General features: G+C 36.1%; 2 protein-coding genes across 2 annotated transcripts in view; both read left to right on the top strand.

The window, feature by feature from the left end:
- The first annotated feature begins 767 nt into the window (after positions 1–767).
- LOC126380195 (probable NADH dehydrogenase [ubiquinone] 1 alpha subcomplex subunit 12) lies at positions 768–2,203 on the top strand. Its single transcript, XM_050029452.1, has 3 exons — positions 768–875; positions 1,815–1,940; positions 2,015–2,203. The coding sequence occupies exons 1-3, from the start codon at positions 768–770 to the stop codon at positions 2,201–2,203; spliced, it is 423 nt and encodes a 140-aa protein (XP_049885409.1).
- Positions 2,204–8,524: 6,321 nt separating this feature from the next.
- The window catches only part of LOC126380118 (protein apterous-like), a 114,159-nt gene continuing 103,364 nt past the window's right edge, over positions 8,525–19,319 (top strand). The window contains exons 1-2 of the mRNA XM_050029362.1: positions 8,525–8,652; positions 14,573–14,901. Coding sequence (XP_049885319.1) covers positions 8,617–8,652; positions 14,573–14,901 — 365 coding nt within the window. The 5' untranslated portion in view covers positions 8,525–8,616. The remainder of the gene's footprint in view (positions 8,653–14,572; positions 14,902–19,319) is intronic.

A 19,319-nucleotide genomic window follows, 5' to 3' on the forward strand; every position in this document is an offset into this window, starting at 1 on the left:
AATTTAACTTAACGAAATCGCAGGTTACTGCAAATAGTTAAATCCACTGACATTAAAATATTCTTTTTGTTCATCATCACCAGCCCAATAACGTCCCCACTGCTGGGGCACGGGCCTTTCCTATAGATGGATAGGGAGATCGGGCCTCAAACCATCACGCGGGCTCAGTGCGGGCTGTATGTCGATTCTGTAGATCTCGAACAATAACTCGCTTATCACTTCGACGCTCACTTACACTTCGCATTCGATCTCACCTGACCTTGTCGCTAGTGTGCATTCAATTTAAGTACATGTCTTACAGAATGCCAAAACAAAAACTCACCGCGGATTCTGATGCGGGTTTCAAAAATTTGCTTACAGAATTGCACTACTGATGGCTATTAACGACTACTAATGCAGCCGGGACCAACGGCTTAACGTGCCTTCCGAAGCACTTTTTTTTGTGGTCACCCATCCTATGACCCTTTGCCAGGCCGCCTTTGCGAAAGTTGCTTAACTTGAACAATCGCAGACCGAGCGCGTTTACCGCTGCGCCACCGAGCTCCTCATTTTTGTTACTTAAATAATAAAGAGATTGTCCTACTTAGTCAACGTAATGATTTATATTCTCTTTGCTTAGTAACGTACTACTAACGTAAATGTCAATAAAAGTAACGACTTGAAATTTTCTGCTAAAGAAAACATTTTATTTGTGACTATTTGCAATCGTAAAATTCTTAGAATAATAATTTTATTTTGATAAAGAAAGGTACCTACTTACAATAACAATGTCGATTTTGGCTTTAGACAAATGGGCCCGTTTGATGAGGATGATTTCGCAGGCAGGAGGGATAAGGGGCGCCTTGTGGAAATTGTGGCGTCATGACACTTTGAAGGTAAGTACCGACTAAGTGCGTGATATAAACTCGAGCCCAAGAAGGGGTGGGAGAGGCTCAAATTGTTAGAAGACAACTTGCAGCCACTATTGATGAGAAGACAGAAACACAGTATAACCGAGCACTCCGTATTAACTTTGCGCGCGTTAATTAGCTACTGAGAATCGGGCCGCATGCGGCCCTTCTTCACTCTATGTAATCTGTGGTATACTTATACTATTTTACTATGCACTTTTAAGTAGCGCTATTATAACCTATTATTAAGTAGGGTTATGTTATGTTGTGGTGTCAAAGAAAATGTAGTACGAGAATTGAGAAAGACATGCTTAGATTGTTCGGTCGTGTAGACAGAATGGATGAAAGTAGACTTAGGAAAAAGATTTATGATGCGGGTGTAAGTGGTAGAGTTGGAAGAAGGTCAAATCCAGGATGTTTGAAAGAAAGGCCAGGTCAATAGTACTGTAAACCGGCGAGCATGCATGAAGTCTTTGATGAGAGTGGAAGAAGCGATGGTGGTGTGACAATCGTAGTAAGTGGAGTTGCGTCTCTGCCTACCCCAACGTCATGTTGAGTTAGATCCAGAGTCATTTTGTCGTGACTTTATTGTAGACTTTCCGCAGGTGGCATTACCTACTTGGCCGGACAAATGGGGGGCGCTGAAGGCTCTCACCCGGTACAACGTTTAAGACAATAGGCCTGAGGGTGCCGAGTTGGGCGCGAACCTCGGCTCAGGGCGTTGTCTGAGAGGAAAAGTATTGGAAAGAATTAATCGACACTAGGAGGTCGATAGTGATAAGCGCTGATTGAGGGAAGTCGTCGACCACGCCGGCGGGGTCGGTATCGGGGTCCTGAAGTAATGTTTATACCACGTTGAACACATCGGTTCTCGTCCGATCCAGAGTCACAATCCTATATAAATGATTGTACTTTTGCTTATAGGAAGGCAGGCTAGTGGGCTGGGATTCATTCAACAACAAATATTACGAAAACAATATGTATTTCCTTGGAAGAAACCGCTGGGTGGAGTACGCTGAAGAGGTCAAGTGGGATTACGAAGGATCTCAGGTTAACAACCTGTTTTATAAAAATTTGGTCAACAAGAATAAGAATTGTTTATTATAGAAACTTTTCCTCCTTAGATACCAGCGGAGTGGTTCGGTTGGATCCACCACAGGACCGACCGACTGCCCTGCGATGACATCAAGAAGAGGCAGTGCTACCCCTGGCTCGCTCCACACACGGACAACCTGTCGGGGACTCCTTGCGCATACTACCCTTACAGCACCGTGCCAGCCCGCTTAGGCGTATGGGACGGTAATTTTACTTAAAATGTCACTAACACAGTTGGTTCGACCGTTATAGACGGCAATACGGCTCATCACCTAACACGTTGGTCTAACAGAACACTTCGGTGAGGTATGGGCACTTAGTTCATTTTGCGCTGGATGTAACTTTACTCCAATTGGGATGTATCTTATCTGGTCTATTCGATCCTACTGCTGGGCAAAGGCATCCCCTTCCGCGATATCCGGTTAATCCCTACGACAAGCATTGAGGTCGTCACACCATCTTTTACGCGGTCGTCTGCCTCGACTTTTATACCCGCCTTGAGGTGTCCAGTGGGTAACGACTCGTATCCGTCGCTCTGGATGCATCCGACAAACGTGTTCTGCCCAGTCCCACTTCAGTATGGCGGAGTTTTTCCCTGATAGATTTCCCTTTAACGTGCCTTCCGAAGCACTTTTTTGTGGTCACCCATCCTATGACCGGCCTTTGCGAAAGTTGCTTAACTTGAACAATCGCAGACCGAGCGCGTTTACCGCTGCGCCACCGAGCTCCTCAAATGCTCGTGGGAGATAGTCGTCATAGTGCCCTAACACCTGCACTATTAAAGACATTTACGAAGCCACTGACAATGCCGTAAGCGTGGCCAATTATTGGTCAGCAAAAATTTTGTATCGATCGCCATCGACTCGCAAAGAAGAAGAGTTGTCTATATTTTTTTCAGTGAGTTCCACACAAGCTTTGACATGATACCTACAAAAAGGTTAATGGTCTGGGATAACGTACTAGTCAAATGTTATACAAAACTAATTGGTATGTTGTTGGGCTCTTATGATAGAGTAAAACTAAATTTGCAGAATTAAAAAGTTGTTCTACCTGCGTTATAACGTGAAAGACTACTTTCGGTATTTTTTAAGTGTTTGATATTTTTACTACCCACCGAAGGCTTATCAAATGACTTCGATAACCACAAACTAAACCACAGATTACTACATTTATTTATTGGCCCCGATTCCTGCAGACACCGCCTAATTTTATTTTAAGTTATATCCGTCATTTTCATATCCGTCGAAAAGGAAAGGGACGGATGATTCACAGCTCTTAATTTTAGGAAGAATGAGTGAATGAATGAATAACCCGGGCGAATCAAAAGGTACGTCCCTGGTATGCAATCCGTTTGACGTGCTGTCTACTTAACTGTGTCGGGTTATTGACGGATGTAAAATTTTTAGACGGTTGGTTTAGATTTGTGCTTAAAATTGACGTGTGTTCCATAAATTTTATGCTTGTCGATTACCCGTCCCTTTCCTTTTCGGCGGATAAGAAAATGACAGATATAACTTAAAATAAAATAAGATGGTATTTACAGGAATTAGCACAATTGTTACACTAAAACTTTAACTTTAACTTTACATAGTTACTTACACTAAACCCCTTTGAAAAACAAAAAAAAAAGAAAACGCCATCTAGTTTCCGTTGTTTGAATTTCATTCAAAGCAACATACGGAAAAGCTTTAAAGCGTCTAAGCTTCCGTACAATGGTAGTTTGCGAACAATGGAAGGAATGTTGTTAAAGCAATGTGAACGGTAGGTGGCGCTGGTCACATAAAGTCACAGAATTAACATTGTAGTCTGTAGCATTGATATTGGTACAGTCATAAGCTATATAATGTACCCACTTTAGGGCTCTGTCGCACTAACATGTTTGACATTTAGTGAGACTTACAGTTCAATTTGTCAAAAAAGTTAATGTGACATGGTACCAAAGTGTATACATATTAATGCTCGTGATCATGTCTGGTTTAGTACCAATGCTTGCCATCGCCACCAGCGCATTTGTGTAGTTTGGTTACGAACCGTAGTTTAGGGTAGTTTCCAGCTAGTCAAATTAGTTACTTTTTTCTAAATGTCAAAACACGAAAATACTAAGGAGTTAAAAACGTGACAAAATGTCGTACTTAATAATACATTTTTCTTTATTAAAATTAATTAATATGTTAAATACAAAACGTTTTTGTTACCTTTACATCTGTCTTTATATAGTACCTAATCAAAATTTCATAATTTATCTTTGACCTAGGAAACTACCCAATAATGACTATTATTATAACTCTATTTCACCATGGAATTACTAGATGTCGCTGGCCGTAATATGGAAGCAAATATTATCTAGCGACAGTAAGTCCCATCATTATGAACAGTACAAACAAATGCTCGCCACTGGCGCTTCATTTGCGTTCGTTTTATCGGCGATTTTTCTGATGCAATAAATGATTTGATTGATTGGTTGGTTTGTATGGCGAGGGACCCTCTGTTTTAAGTAGGTATTGGCCCCGATTCCTGCAGAAACATCCTAATTTTATTTTAAGTTATACCTGTCATTTTCTAATCCGCCTAAAAGGAAGGAGACGGATGATTGACAGTGTGTTAATTTTAAAATGAATGAATAACCCGGGCGAATAAAATAGTCATCTCGTTCACAAGCAACCCGTTTGACGTGTGCTGTCAACTTAATTCAGTCGGGTTATTGGCCAATATACAATTTTGGAAGGGTTTTAAGGGGCCTAAAATTGACGTGTGGTGCATAAATTGTATGCCTGTCGATTACTCGTCCCTTTCTTTTTCAGCGGATTACAGAAAGACTGGTATAACTTAAAATAAAATTAGATGTTGTGTACGGTCATGAGTACTAATATGTATACACTTTGAAACCGTGTCACATTAACTTTAGTAAGTCTCATTAAATGTCAAATATGATATAGCGACAGGGTTCTAAAGTGGGTACATGATATTGCTCATGACTGTACAGGAATGGACCATTATAATTAGTTACTCGATGGTATTACGTCCTATGTTACGTTACGATGGTACGTGTTAAGTATATACTTCTTCCACGAAACCCTCACCAACTTTAAATATAAAATTACAAATATTTTATAAATTCACTCAATATCTTTTTTTTTTTTGACGTGACTTATTGTAGATTTGCCGCAGATGGCATTAACTACTTGGCCGGACAAATGGGGAGCGCTGAAGGCTCTCACCCGGTACAACGTTTAGGACAACAGGCCTGAGGGTGCCCAGTTGGGCGCGAACCTCGGCTCAGGGCGTCGTCTGAGAGGAAAAATATTTGAAAGAATTAATCCCACTATGACCCACTAGGGTCGATAGCGATAAGCGCTGAATGAGGGAAATCGTCGACCACGCCGGCGGGGTCGGTATCGGGACACTCAATATCCTATAATTTTACTTTATATAGTTTTTAACCAATTTTTTTCTCTATCTTCTATCTTTAAGTTACCTCAAACACGTGTATGTGTTGTTTTATTATTTGTTTAAAACTAACTTGAATGTTGTATACGCCTGTAATGGTATAGCATACGGTCATTGTCCGTTGAATTTTATTCATGTAATTTTTATGTATATACCGATGGTGTATCTTAAAATAAATAAATACTCGAATGAGTATTATGACTCTGGGTATTATAATATTTTTATTTTTAACGACACAACTATATCTTTTTCAGGTACATCCCTTTGTCAACGTGGGTGTCCTGTGTGCTAATATTAATAGGGGAATATCCAGCCTACGTTCCCGAAAAAAAAAAGAGTCGGCGCTAGTCAGATTTTACGTGATTATCACCTATTTTCTCATTGCTCGGGGTAAATTCTTATTTCAAAAATGTAATGGTAAAGGCATATATAAATATAACTGTTGCTTGATATTTGGGACACATACATATATAGAATTATATTGCTACTTATATTGCTTCATTCTATTTTGATCAGGATAATAATTGGTGGAAGATGTGTTGTGCCTGGGTGTAATAACAAGGGTCATCATTTATACCCAAAAACAATGATAAAAGATTCATCATCATCATCATCATCAGCCGTACGACGCCCACTGCTGGGCATAGGCCTCCCCCAAGGATCTCCACGACGATCGGTCCTGCGCTGCCCGCAAAAAAAAAAGATAAAAGATTTATCATGTCTTTTATCCATTAAATTAGACAAAAATTCAAAATTCAAAAAGTATTTATTTCAAAAAGTATTTATTTTTCAAAATTGGCTTACAAAGTTAGCGCTTTTTGAACGTCAAACATAATTAAATTACATATTATGTAACTAGCTGTAAAACTACTACCACATCGGAATCTGTAACGCTGAGGGAAAGACGTGGCCAGAAAACCTCCCAGCACAGGGCCCTAGTCCTACTGTTTCATGTTTCATGTTTTATGTTTTGTCGAGACAAATCTGTACAGCGCCATCTATAATGTTTTCGGGGAATGTGGGCTGGTAAGTCGCTCATGAATGGGTGTACCTAGGTTAATACCAACGGTACGGTAGTTTAAAATATTTAGTACCGGATGAGACCTGTTAGCTCTCCCCATTTGTCTAGCGGCAATGTTGTTCAGAATAGAGGACCTAGTTGTCGATTATTGTATGTTTTATTTATTACATTTTACTAATTATCATTCCAAAACATACAAAAATTTGTAGTGATTCCAAATGTGAAAAAAGAATTGTAATTCGTTCAAAATGTAATAGTTACACTACGTTTTATTTACAGCCATCGGAAATCAGAGTTAAAAAGAAATGGGAATAGTACATAATAACATCACGCTGTACTGCTAGTGACAAAGAAGCGATATTGTAATTTGACATTTGCGCATATAAAAGCACCTACTTAAGTGCGTAATTCAAACAAATGTCAAATAGCAATATTGCTATTTTTGGATGAATTGCTTTGATGTGACTTTTTTAATCCCCCAACTTTTTACTGAACGTCAAAAAACGAAATTACTATTTGTATAAAAAGCAACCTGAGACGTCATATAAAAACGTGACAAAATGTAGCACTTATTATTACATTTTTATTAAATTCAAAATAAAGTTAAACGTATTTTATTTTGTCACCTTTAGATCTGTCTTTAAGTAGTAATCAGAATTTAACAAAATATGAAATATGATTGGCCACCTGATATGACACGATTCATTTATAACAAACATTATAGAAGGAAAAATTTAAGGGAAGAGAGGAAGGGGTAGATCTAGGATAACATTTATGAAACAAATAAAAGAGAAGGTGCAGGTCGTGTCGTATCAGGAAGGTTTTGGCGGGAAGAAGAGAGGAATGGCGATTACTCCACTGACAAGAGCGCAGCTCATATATATACAGGGTGGCCCAGAAGTTCAGGTTCAAAATGAAAAATTAGATAGAGGGGCTCATTAGCTACCAGAAACACCCCCATGTATGTTCAGCAATTATTTACGGTTTAGGAGATATGACCCATTTTGTATTAATAATAAGTACTTAGGTACTGTAGATGTGTATGTACTGCTTGTGTGTGTATTGATTTAATTTGATATTTTTTTCTTAATTATTTTTAATATGCCGAATATAAATCTGGCGTATTTTCACAAAATGAAGGGCGAAGCGAATTTGTTTGACTAAATCCTTAAAAAAATATGGCTAGTCTGTCCAGGTATTTGTTTTGACGAGCTAGCAACACTGTACCAATAGTTAGGTAAAAGACTGGAGAGATACTTAGATATGGATTTATTGGAGCTAATTTCCCCAACGTGGGCAGATAGCCATAAGGGCTACGGACGGAAAACGTAAGTATGCACCTATGTATTTTTATGAACACATTTCTTAGAAGCTACTACAAAAGCATTACAATATTCCTTTCAATTTAGACAATAGTAAAAGTTTCATCAAAATCGGCTCAGTAGTTTAAAGTTATTGTAAAAAAAACATTACTTATTACAGAACAAAAGCAATGATCTCGTTGATGTCTTTTGTATGAAGGAAGCCCTTATGATTGTAATTTCAGTTTTACTATGAAATAATTAAATTACATATACTTAAAGATATTATGCAAGTACAATATTATGTAAAGTTACCAACTTTGTTTTAATATAGTTAAGTAATTCATTAGTAACTTTGAAAGAAAAGTTCGTTTTTTAATCGAACTACAAAGTATTTTTACAAAGAAAAATCATAATTTCCCTGCAAAAGTAGCTACCTATACCTGTTATTTATATACAAACTAAAAAAATATCTGCATGCTTTATACTTCTTTATTTTTAACTTAGCAGTTAGTATTATTAATAAACTAGATTTTAAAATAATACTGCACAGGCAACATAGATCCAACTACAATCGCGTCTGATGTAAACATGCAATACCTGTGATTTTAACAAAAATGTACAGTTGGGGGAAAAATTCATGACGACAAATTTTAGAAAAAATAGTCCCCTATGGGCGTGGCGGGGAGGTGGAGTTAGCATCCCCACCCCCGCGCGTGCGCCGCCCGTCCCGACGCGCTCGCCGGCAGTGCACGGCGGGCCGCCGCGGGGAGCGGACTTATGTGGCGTGAGTGACTCTCTCTGTGAAGTGGGGCAGAGGCCCATTCGTTCGAAAATAGAAAACGGAAAAATTGACCCCCAGATGGGAGTGTACGAGGAGAGGGGAGCGATGCACTGGGTAAGTCTTTTCCTTCGCGCCATTTTTTTTAAGGTAGACATTTAAGTGACTTCTGATTTGTTTTTATATACAACATACATATATCTATTGTATGTTATTTATATTTTTTCATTTTGGTAAACATTTTTACACCTTCATTTAAAAAGTTTGGAGAACTTTTTTCCCTGAGTGTGCTTTTGAACCAAAACAGTCTATTGAAATATTTGTTTAAAAATGATTAAGTTATCTGTAAATACTAAATACTGAGTTGCTATTTATTTACATTTACTAATGACAATATGAAGAACAAACAATAGATTGACCTAAATACACAATAAACAGTAGGTATACATACCTATATAAAACTCTATATAACCATATGTGTATTATTGTTATGACTACTAAGCGTGGTTTCTAAACGTCCCACTTTTGGCGGGGCAGTCATTATTTTTAGACATTTTTTCTTGAAGTGGCAAATTGTTTGTTATACAATACATATTTATTAATTTATTCACATAATACATTGACATTGCATGCAATGTTCGATATTTTAATGGACTATCTTATTCAGATTTTAGCAGCTAATATATTGTATATATTCCTTGTAATATAATAATTATTTTAATCACCTATTGTGTCCCGCTTTCTTGTAATTTTTTACAAGTTAATTTATAAGTTAGTAACATCCAGGTTTGCCAAATCTGAGCTAGGTACCTACCAAACGCAATTATGATTATCCGTTTGATAATTATTTATGTCCACTTTATGTTCTAGTAGGTAGGTACCTATTTAAACGATAATTTGGCAATCATATTACCTATGGGATAATAATAGTAAATAATAAATACAAAATAATATATAATAAATAATTTATTAATATTTTACAAAAGAAAAACATTATTTTTGCAATTGTCGTGTACGAGTATTATTTAAACCGACCATACGGTGAAAAATTGTTAGCTGTTATACCTAACCTACCTATTAATTATAAAGTAGATAGGTAGGTACCCCACCACTATATATACCTATATATTATTTATTTACTACTATTTATATTGAACTATTTTCAAGTGTTGAAGAGTTAGAAGCAAGTATAATTTTTCCGTTCGATCACATAGCATTAATATCAGATTTACGTTTTATTTGTAATAAATAATAATAAAATAATAAAGAAAATACCTACTTAGATACTCTAAATATTAATATATTGCATTTACAATTTGATAAAATGTAGTGTATTAGTTTCACAATAATAATTGAAAACTCGACTGATGGTTTACATTTTTCAGTTCCTTTTCCGCAAAACAATATAATGCGATTAATTTAGAAAAGTTTAAAAATCATTTAATACTTGCGGTGACGTATAGAAAAGTAATTTTATACTTTTTTACGTTGGCCCTGCGTTTGGAGAATTGGACTCACCGACGGCATCTATGACTCTTCTAGATAATGTATATCAACGTCTAATAAGCAGAAATCACACCAAGAGTAATTATATACTTACTTTTGACTTGGTTTATATTACCGGGACGCGTTCGCTGAAAATTCCCGGGAAAACCTGAGAATTACTAGGAAAACGGGTCTTGTACACGATTTTTAAACCTGTTATTAATTTACAGCAAGGTTTCGCTTTTTCCCGTTTTCCCGGGAGTTCTCAATTTTCCGGGAATTCACAGGGACCGCGTTAATTAAGTATGGATTTTAAACTAGCTAGGCAATGTCCGTACCTACCTGAGGCCCACACGTTTAATACGTATTATTTTCAGGCTTAAAGTTACTTTGCAATATAAGTCTCGTACAAAGTCAAGTAGAATTATTCGTATAGTATTTCATGTTATAGCTCAATTAGTTTTCGATAATTAGCCTCAGCTTCTTACTGAGCAGTAGGAATTTTGTATAGGCATTGTATAGGCAATTATTCTCCCTGAGACCATTTTATAGGCAATTGAAAACAAGATCTTAAATAGGATCAAGTTGCATAATAGGGGCCGATGCAGTAATCCGCGCATACTTATAATTGCAATTAAGTAAATATAAATCGTTCCGACCATAACTACGAGTTTTACATACATACATAAACGTTTGCCCGTAATTTCTAAAGGGGTGGACAGGGCAAGTAGAGATCGACTCGACCTCCAGGTTGTGTGCCTACCTACTTACTGATGGCTATGTCTCCTTAAAAACGTATGATTAGATTTATTATTTTTTTCTCCTTATTTTAATTCTAGTGTATGTATTTTGTCACAACGATAATTATTCCATGTTTTGATGTTACAAACCTAATAATTAAACAACAGAGTGCCCTTAGTGATGTATGTACTTACTTTCCGCGTGTATTGGTATTATTATTGGTGTTTTGGTTGCTTTTTATTATTTAGACGTTGTTTATTGTACTTTATCAGTATCCTATAGATAATCGGTCTTCACCAACACAGGTGCAGGCTGAAAACCAGCGTCGAGATATTTCATCTCGGCATATGCTGAGCTTGTTACCTTTTGTGATGGAAAACTTTATTTTATAATTGTGTTATGTAAACCTGTGTATCACAATAAACATTATTTTATTATTATTTATTAGATAAGACAAGTAGCAGCTACATTTGATACAAATTCCCACTATGGGATAGAAGTAATATAAATAACATTATATACGTCCCAATACTGGGCACATACATACCCGCCATCAACTGGAGGGGGTAAGCAACATACTCCACCAAGCTGCTCCACTGCGAGTTGGTGGTGTTTTGGGTGAGTAGTCCGGGACCAATGGTTCAACGTGCGCGGAATCATGTTCCGGACTATCAAGTGAAACACACAGTAACCAGTCTCACAAAGTGATTTCAAATGGAATTTCCACTCGGAAAATTCCACTTGATATCAACTCAGAGTCATGGTCTCAATCATCCCTCCAAGATTACGTTACGATGTCACTAACACCCTGTATGCGACAAGTAATACTAATTAAATACATTCTACATTGTTTTAAGTTTACGCGGTTATTATCATAATTAAAACACATAATAACAGGTTCTTACCGCGTTTAAATGGGGATATGAGACTCCCGATATTTCGACACTGTTGCAAGTGCCATGATCACGGGATGACTGATGAGATTGGAGTGGAGTTTAGACGAGGTAAGAACCCGTTATTATGTGTTTTAATTATTAAATACATTCGTCAGTAATTCACTTAATTTTGAATAATATAATTTACGTCCTTTGAATGTTGGAGACACCATTTTACGTATAATAGTAACACAGTGGTAACACTTACGTCATGAAAGGGTAGCAATGGCGGCTTATCATAAGGATTGAGCATATCTGGTTTTCTTATACCATGGACAGGAGCTTATGGTGTTCGATTTGAGAGCGAATTTTGTAAAGATGTATGTAATGTAAAAACGTGGATATATAACACGGCCTTTACGTCCAGTCGAAATATTAAAAGTTAATTTAAATAATAATAATAACTCAATTAAATATTACCGGGAACATTATCGCAATTCCCGGAAATTTTGTTGCAATTACAGAAAAACGGAAACACCGATATCGGTCTTCTTCTTATCGTATGGGTTGTGAGGTGGAATACCAACCTCATGAACCCTGGTGTGAGGGTTATTACTGAGCCACCAAAGTCCCCTGACATAGCTCATGTAACGGCTACATACTTACATCAGTATGTAGTAACCGGGACCAACGGCTTAACGTGCCTTCCGAAACACGGATATTCTTACTTTCGGACAATCAGATCAGCCTGTAATGTCCTAGCCAAACTAGGGATCACAAAGTGATTTTTGTGATATGTCCCCACCGGGATTTAAACCCGGGGCCTCCGGATCGTGAGCCCAACGCTCAACCACTGGACCACGGAGGCCGTTATCGATATCGGTGTGACCTCACCTTTAGGGAAATACGTCGAGATCAATAGCGTGCCGCCATTGTTATTTTTCTTTTTTTATCTTATTAATTAGCTGGTTCCATGTAATATAGTCACGCCTGTATCACTATGCGATACTCGTCCTGAAATTGACATAGTTAGGGTCCTACTAGGGCAGCGGTGCTCAATTTTTTATATACAATATATATACATAAACTCGGGGCGGAAGGTAAGAGGGAAACCACTGCCCTATTTTTTTTCCCTAAAAAGTAGCAATCATGCTACACCGACAAGAGCGTGACTCTTAAATTAGTGATGATACATAAACTGACGCCTATTTCCCACCGGGGTAAGCAGAGACTATGGAATTCCATTTAATTTTGCTTCCTGTCACACTCCTCTTGCTTCCTCCACATTTATCCTCATACCTTTACTTAAAGAAATCAAATTCTTTATTTGTGACAAAGTAAAGATTACCTATATAAAACAGATAATTGAACATGAACACCCATCAAATACCTAAGTACTTTTTGTTTTATGAACCCCATATTAAATGTTTACAAATCAAAATTAAAAACACGCAACTGAATTCTCGCTAACTTATTGGTAGGTGTAAAAGTAACGAATTCTTCTCATTACATATTTTGCGCAAAACTAAATAATAATAAATAATAAAATGTTTTTATTAAAGGTAGAAACCCAATGATTATAATAATGCTTATGTTTAACTGTAGTAACATATCATTTAACAGTCGAAAATATCAATATTTATTAATAAATTTATTTTATATTCTTTACTAGCGACCCGCCCCGGCTTCGCTCGGGTGCAATGCTGAGGAAAATGAAATTATTTACGACATCACATTAAAAACCTCAAAAAATAACAGTATTTGTCCACTATTTAATGGATGTTATTATACATATAAACCTTCCTCTTGAATCACTCTATCTAATAAAAAAACCGCATCAAAATCTGTTGCGTAGTTTTAAAGATTTAAGCGTACATAGGGATATGGGGAAAGAAAAAGCGACTTTGTTTTATACTATGTAAATTAATACTATGTAAAAAGTATATAATCGTGAAAAGGTTACAGACAAATGAGTAAAACTGATAGAGTTACTTTTGCATTTATAATATTATTGTGGGTTAGAAATTAAGGGCGTGAGTTTATGGTTGATGGGTTCGGTTATTGATCTTATAATTTACAGAGAAAGAACAGAGCATTTTCAAGCCGGTAGTGAAGCAATGCAATGCGGAGCACCAAATGCGGGTGCGTCGGCGCGACGGGTCTTAGTGGGCACTCTACATTTGCCGACGGAAAAAATTCCGCCGCGTTAAAAATGCGTTTAGGCTAAAAAAATCAAAACTATTCAAATAAAGAACAGGATTATTTGGAATTATAACAACTAAAAACATAATTCATGTGCCTTTATAATTATTTATTTATTTATGAATGTAAACATATGTCTGTAAATGTGATTAGGAATCTTATCTACTTATTTATTAGATTTTGGTTTTATAAATTAATTTTGAGTTTAATTATTAATTATAATTTTTGTATATATTTTTGACTTTATATATTATTTTATTCTCCATTATGCAATATAGTTTGCTTCCGTGCAGTGAACTGTTTCTCTTTCGAAGCTTCATATGTTCGCATTTTAAGTATTATAGACAAACTCACAAGAGTCTAGAATTTTCCGATATTTTCTTTTTGTAGGTGTTGGTCATAGATAATTGATATCTCGTGGTTTTCAGAATTTTTGCCTGGATAATGGCTATGTAAACTATTAATACATCTTTGCCTACACCTTCAGGGATACAAGCGTGACAAAATGATGTAGGCTTTACTCAGTACTTATCATATTATCGTGATTTCATTGCTTTGCCTTTCCCAACAGTATGAGCGAGCTAAGTAATTATGTATATTCCTATATTGAATAGCTAGGCTCTTATAGGTGGAGCTCTTTCCAGAATTTTCTATCTTTTGAAGTACTTAATGTACCTACGTCTACTTATATTATGTTTTGAGAACTCTAATGATCACAGTCGTTTCTTTTGCAGCAACAGAGTGAGCGGTACCTATCCTCAGCGTACGAAGCGGGGGGCGACCTATCCCCCGTGGCCCCGGCCCCGTCGCCGGGGTCCCCCCGCGACTGCACGTCGTGTCGCAAGCGGGAGCCCCCCGATGAGTCCCACGAGGGCCACGCGACTCCGCCTGACGCCTGCGCCGGTTGCGGCTCCCGCATCACCGACAGATACTACCTGCTCGCCCTGGAACGCCGCTGGCACACTCCCTGCCTCCGGTGCTGCGAGTGCAAGATGCCCCTGGACTCGGAGCAGCGGTGCTACGCCCGCGATAGCAATATATTCTGCAAGAATGATTATTTCAGGTAAGTTTCCAAGATTCTAATTTCTAAGTTTTCTCAACTAACGATACTTACGGATAAAATATGACTATAAATGCGTATTATGTAACCTAGGTCATAGATAAATTATGAAATTTTTATTACTAAACAAAAACTGACAACGAAAAACATTGTCTTTTTTCTATTTACTTATTTTAATCAAGGAAAACGTAATAATAAGTCCGACATTTTAGCACGATTTTCTATGTCGCACAGTGTGCTTTTTCATACAAAGGAGATCATCGGCTCTCCATACTTTGGCCGGCCCAAATTCGAAAGTGCCGGCCAGAGAAAAAAAATGTGTCGAACCTTTCGAGTACATTGCTGTGAACATTTTTTACTATGACACCAAACGTGTATGACCATTAGTTCGGCTTTAATTGGATTTTAAAAATCTCGAATTTTCATACATTTTGTAAAAAAAAATATTATGTCCGTTGGGAATAAAAGGGATACAGGCGTATTACAAAGGACCGTTAGAACATTTATTAATATGGCGCCAAACTTCTATGACCATTATTTTGACGTTTATTGGACTTTCCGTTTTGGTTAATATGTTAAAATGCCGGCCATCGAATTAAATACGTCAAATCTGTCTAATAGTTGCTTCTCAATATTTTTTAATATGACACCAAATATCTATGACCATTATTTTGACTTTTATTGGAATTTACGTTTTAGTTCAAATGTGAAAAGTGCCGACCACCAAAAATACCATGTTGAGAGTATCGAGTAGATGCCTGTTAACATTTTTTTTCTATAGCGCCAAACGTGTATGACCACTAGTTTGCCTTTTATTGTATTTTAAAAATCTTGATTTCTTTTATGTTTTGTTTAAAAATAAAGTGCTTTAGGCAAAACTTGCGGTACGCCGGATTACAAAGGACCTTTAGAACATTTAATAATCTCGCGCAAAACATTTTTGACCGTTATTTTGACTTTTATTCGTCTCTCTTTCCGTTTTGGTTCAAATGGGAAAATGTCAGCCAGCGAAACAAAATAAGTCAAATCTTTTGGTAAACGACTTGAAACGTATTTTTTTACTATATTACCAAATATCGACTTTGGCTTTTTTTAGACTTTTTAAAAAAAACTTTTTTTATATACATTTTAACAATGACAATAAGCAGAGCTTTCCCTATGACTAGTTATTAGTCAGATAAATACTTTGTGTTTTTGTTTTGTGTGTTGTTAGGTGAACTTCTATATCAATACCATCTGATTTTATTTTAGATATGACGTTGGCTGTAGTTTTTGCATTCGACTCAACGTTACGGCCTAAGTTTAGGTCGAATTATGGTATTGATTCATCTTGACCGTAGATGGTTACCACCCTCCAAAGATAAGCTTGCCATCTAGTGACGAAACTCGTATTTTGGCATGACGTCTGAAGTACCTAGCTGTTAGGAAAGACAGGAGTCGGGCAGTTGTACTTTGCATGTATGCCGATCACAATGTCCTGGTGCCGACATAGCATCGTACCTCACTTTTCTTAAAAAAAAAATAAGCTTCTAAAGCGTGTATCACCATCAGGTGAGATAGTGGTCAAACGAAAACCTATTTTTGATTAATAAAAAATGTGTCCAATGACGACCACGATATTACGCCTTTACCTGCATTATCGCCAGATAAAACTTTTTTCGCCAAAGTATCTATAAAGGTAAGTAGGTATCTATGAAAACTCCAGATTTTTGAGAAATCTAATTGAGTTCAAAATAGTGGTCATAGACGTTTAATGTCATAGTAATAAACATTCTGACGATTCTTTAAATAACGCGCCTGTCATATTTTATTTTATAACAAAATAAATCAAGAATCGAGATTTAAAAAATCCAACAACAGCCAAACTAATGGTCATACACGGTTATTGTCATAGTGAATAATGTTTACAGGTATCTTCTCGATAGTTTTGACATGTGTTTTTGCTGACCGGCACTTTTCACTTAGAAACTAAAACGTAAAGTCCAATAAAAGCCAAACTAATGGTCATAGACGTTTGGTGCCATAATAATAAATGGTCAAAGGGATAAGTTTTAACGGGATATACCAATATTGTTTCTTGGCCGGCACTTCACATTTTCACCAAAATGTATGAAAAATACAAGTTTATTTTTTAATTCTAATAAAAACAGAAATATTGACGCTACGGCTTTGGTGCCATATTAATAAATGCTCAGATGGATAAGTTCTAAGGATATATACCATTATTATTACTTGGCCGGCACTTTACATTTTGACCAAAAATGTATGAAAAATACAGTTTTTTTAATTCTAATAAAACCGAAGATATTGACCCTACAGCTTTGGTGCCATAGTAATAAATGCTCAGATGGATAAGATCTAACGGAATATAGCAAAATTATTTTTTGGCCGGCACTTTGACTTCTGGGCCGAAATCCGATGATCTCCTTTTATAGTAACTTCGTCTTTTGACGTTTAGTACTACCGAGTGAGAGCCTTCTGCGCTCCCCATTTGTCCGGCTAAGTAGTTTTAATGCCATCTGCGGCTAATCTACAATAAGTCAAAAAAAAGATGTTTAGTAAAAAGTAACTGATTTGACTAGTTAGAAACTGTATGTAGATAAGTACTTTACTTTTGTAGCCTATTTTAAAAAAGTTCTGTTTCGTGTTTTGTAGAGATAGTAAATTAATAAATGCTTTTGCTCCGTGAATTTTCCGATATATCTATACTTACCTATTTTATATTTTTATAACGCCGATATAATTTTAAAAACATACTTGTTTTGAAACTAAAATATAAATGAATATCTAAAACATTTTCTTTACTTCAAATATCAATCTTAATCGCTTGAAGTACAGTTAAGTATTTACATTCAAATATTTAATGTTTTATGAAAGGGAAGCGAATTCTTTCGAGCAATTTTCCTCTGTTCTTAAAATTCCACTTTGTAAAAGCAAATAATATGAGGCCATTGCGAGAACGTGTAGTTTTTACAGCATAATTATACGTATAAAACCCTTATAGTTTATACTTAAATCAGCTTGTAAATTCAAGCAGGGATTGCCTTTATTATTGCACTTTTTTAACTTAACTATAACTACAATACACATTTCATCATTAGCAGTTTTATAATTAGGAAGTTAATGATAAAGTAATCCCTACTAATAATATTATAAATGTGAAAGTAACTTTGTCTGTCTGTTACGCTTTCACGCCAAAACTACTAAACCGATTTTGATGAAATTTTCTACAGATATAGATTAGACCTTGGGAAAAAATAAAGGATAGTGAGGCAACGCTGCAAGCATAATGGGTACGTTCGGGCGGGGTTATATATATATATATATATATATATATATATATATATATATATATGTGTGTGTGTGTGTATTTTGACGTATTGTAGTGTAGGTTTTTAATTTGACTATGTTATATATTTTATTAACATTGTATTTAGTAAGGATAGTTTTATATTTAGGGGTGGAATAAACATGCCGCGCGCGATAACTGAAACCCACGCGTACGTGGCGTAAAGAAATTTAAGTATTATAATAGGTATAATGAATCCGCGATAGTCCTGTTCGGAAAACGAGTAGTACACGAAGAGTCACGGGTTCTACTCTCGGGTCAGGCTGTAAACCACTTTCGACTTACATAACAACATAACATAATAAATATTTAAAATAAAATGAAACATAAGCTACTATAACACAAGTCGGTGAGGTGTGAGTACTGAGTTCATCTTGCGATGGATGTACCTTTGACTATCCCAATTGGGATAGAGTGGTGATTTCTGCGGGGTTAAAATGACCACATCGGAGAATTTCACCTAAGCAATATTGCCATTAAATTTGACATTGGTTTGCATTGCGCACTTACTGTTATATGCGCAAATGTCAAATTACAATGTTGCATTTTTAGATGAATTGTTTCGATGCGGCCTTTTTAACCCCCCTCATTTATTTTTATTATTTATTAAATTTTAATACTAAATATACAATTCAGCAATGCCCTGCGAAACTGTTATAACAGTTTGTAAAATGTACATCTATGTCTTTGTAGATATTGTCTTTGTAATAATGTGTTGAGTATCTATTATACGTTTCTATATTTTATGTTGTGTGCAATAAAGCATTATTGATTGATTGGCCGATAATGTGTCTATTATAAGGAGTAGTGACATAATAATTAAGTAGTTTACCTACATTTAATACCTATGATATACCTTGCATTTTAAACACCAAGCTACAGTTTAACCTATTTTTTCACTTATAAATAATTACTTGTACTTTTTTATAAAGACATATGTTTTGTTTGTTATCAGTTTGAAAGTGACGTTATCATCTAGGATCTAAACCGGTGTTTGTAAAGTTGCAAGTAAAGGTGCCTACAGACCACCTGACCCGCGGTCGTACTATTTATATCTGTTACAAACTGGAGT

The sequence above is a fragment of the Pectinophora gossypiella genome, chromosome Z, assembly GCF_024362695.1.
Source record: "Pectinophora gossypiella chromosome Z, ilPecGoss1.1, whole genome shotgun sequence".
NCBI classification, from domain to species: Eukaryota; Metazoa; Arthropoda; class Insecta; order Lepidoptera; family Gelechiidae; genus Pectinophora; species Pectinophora gossypiella.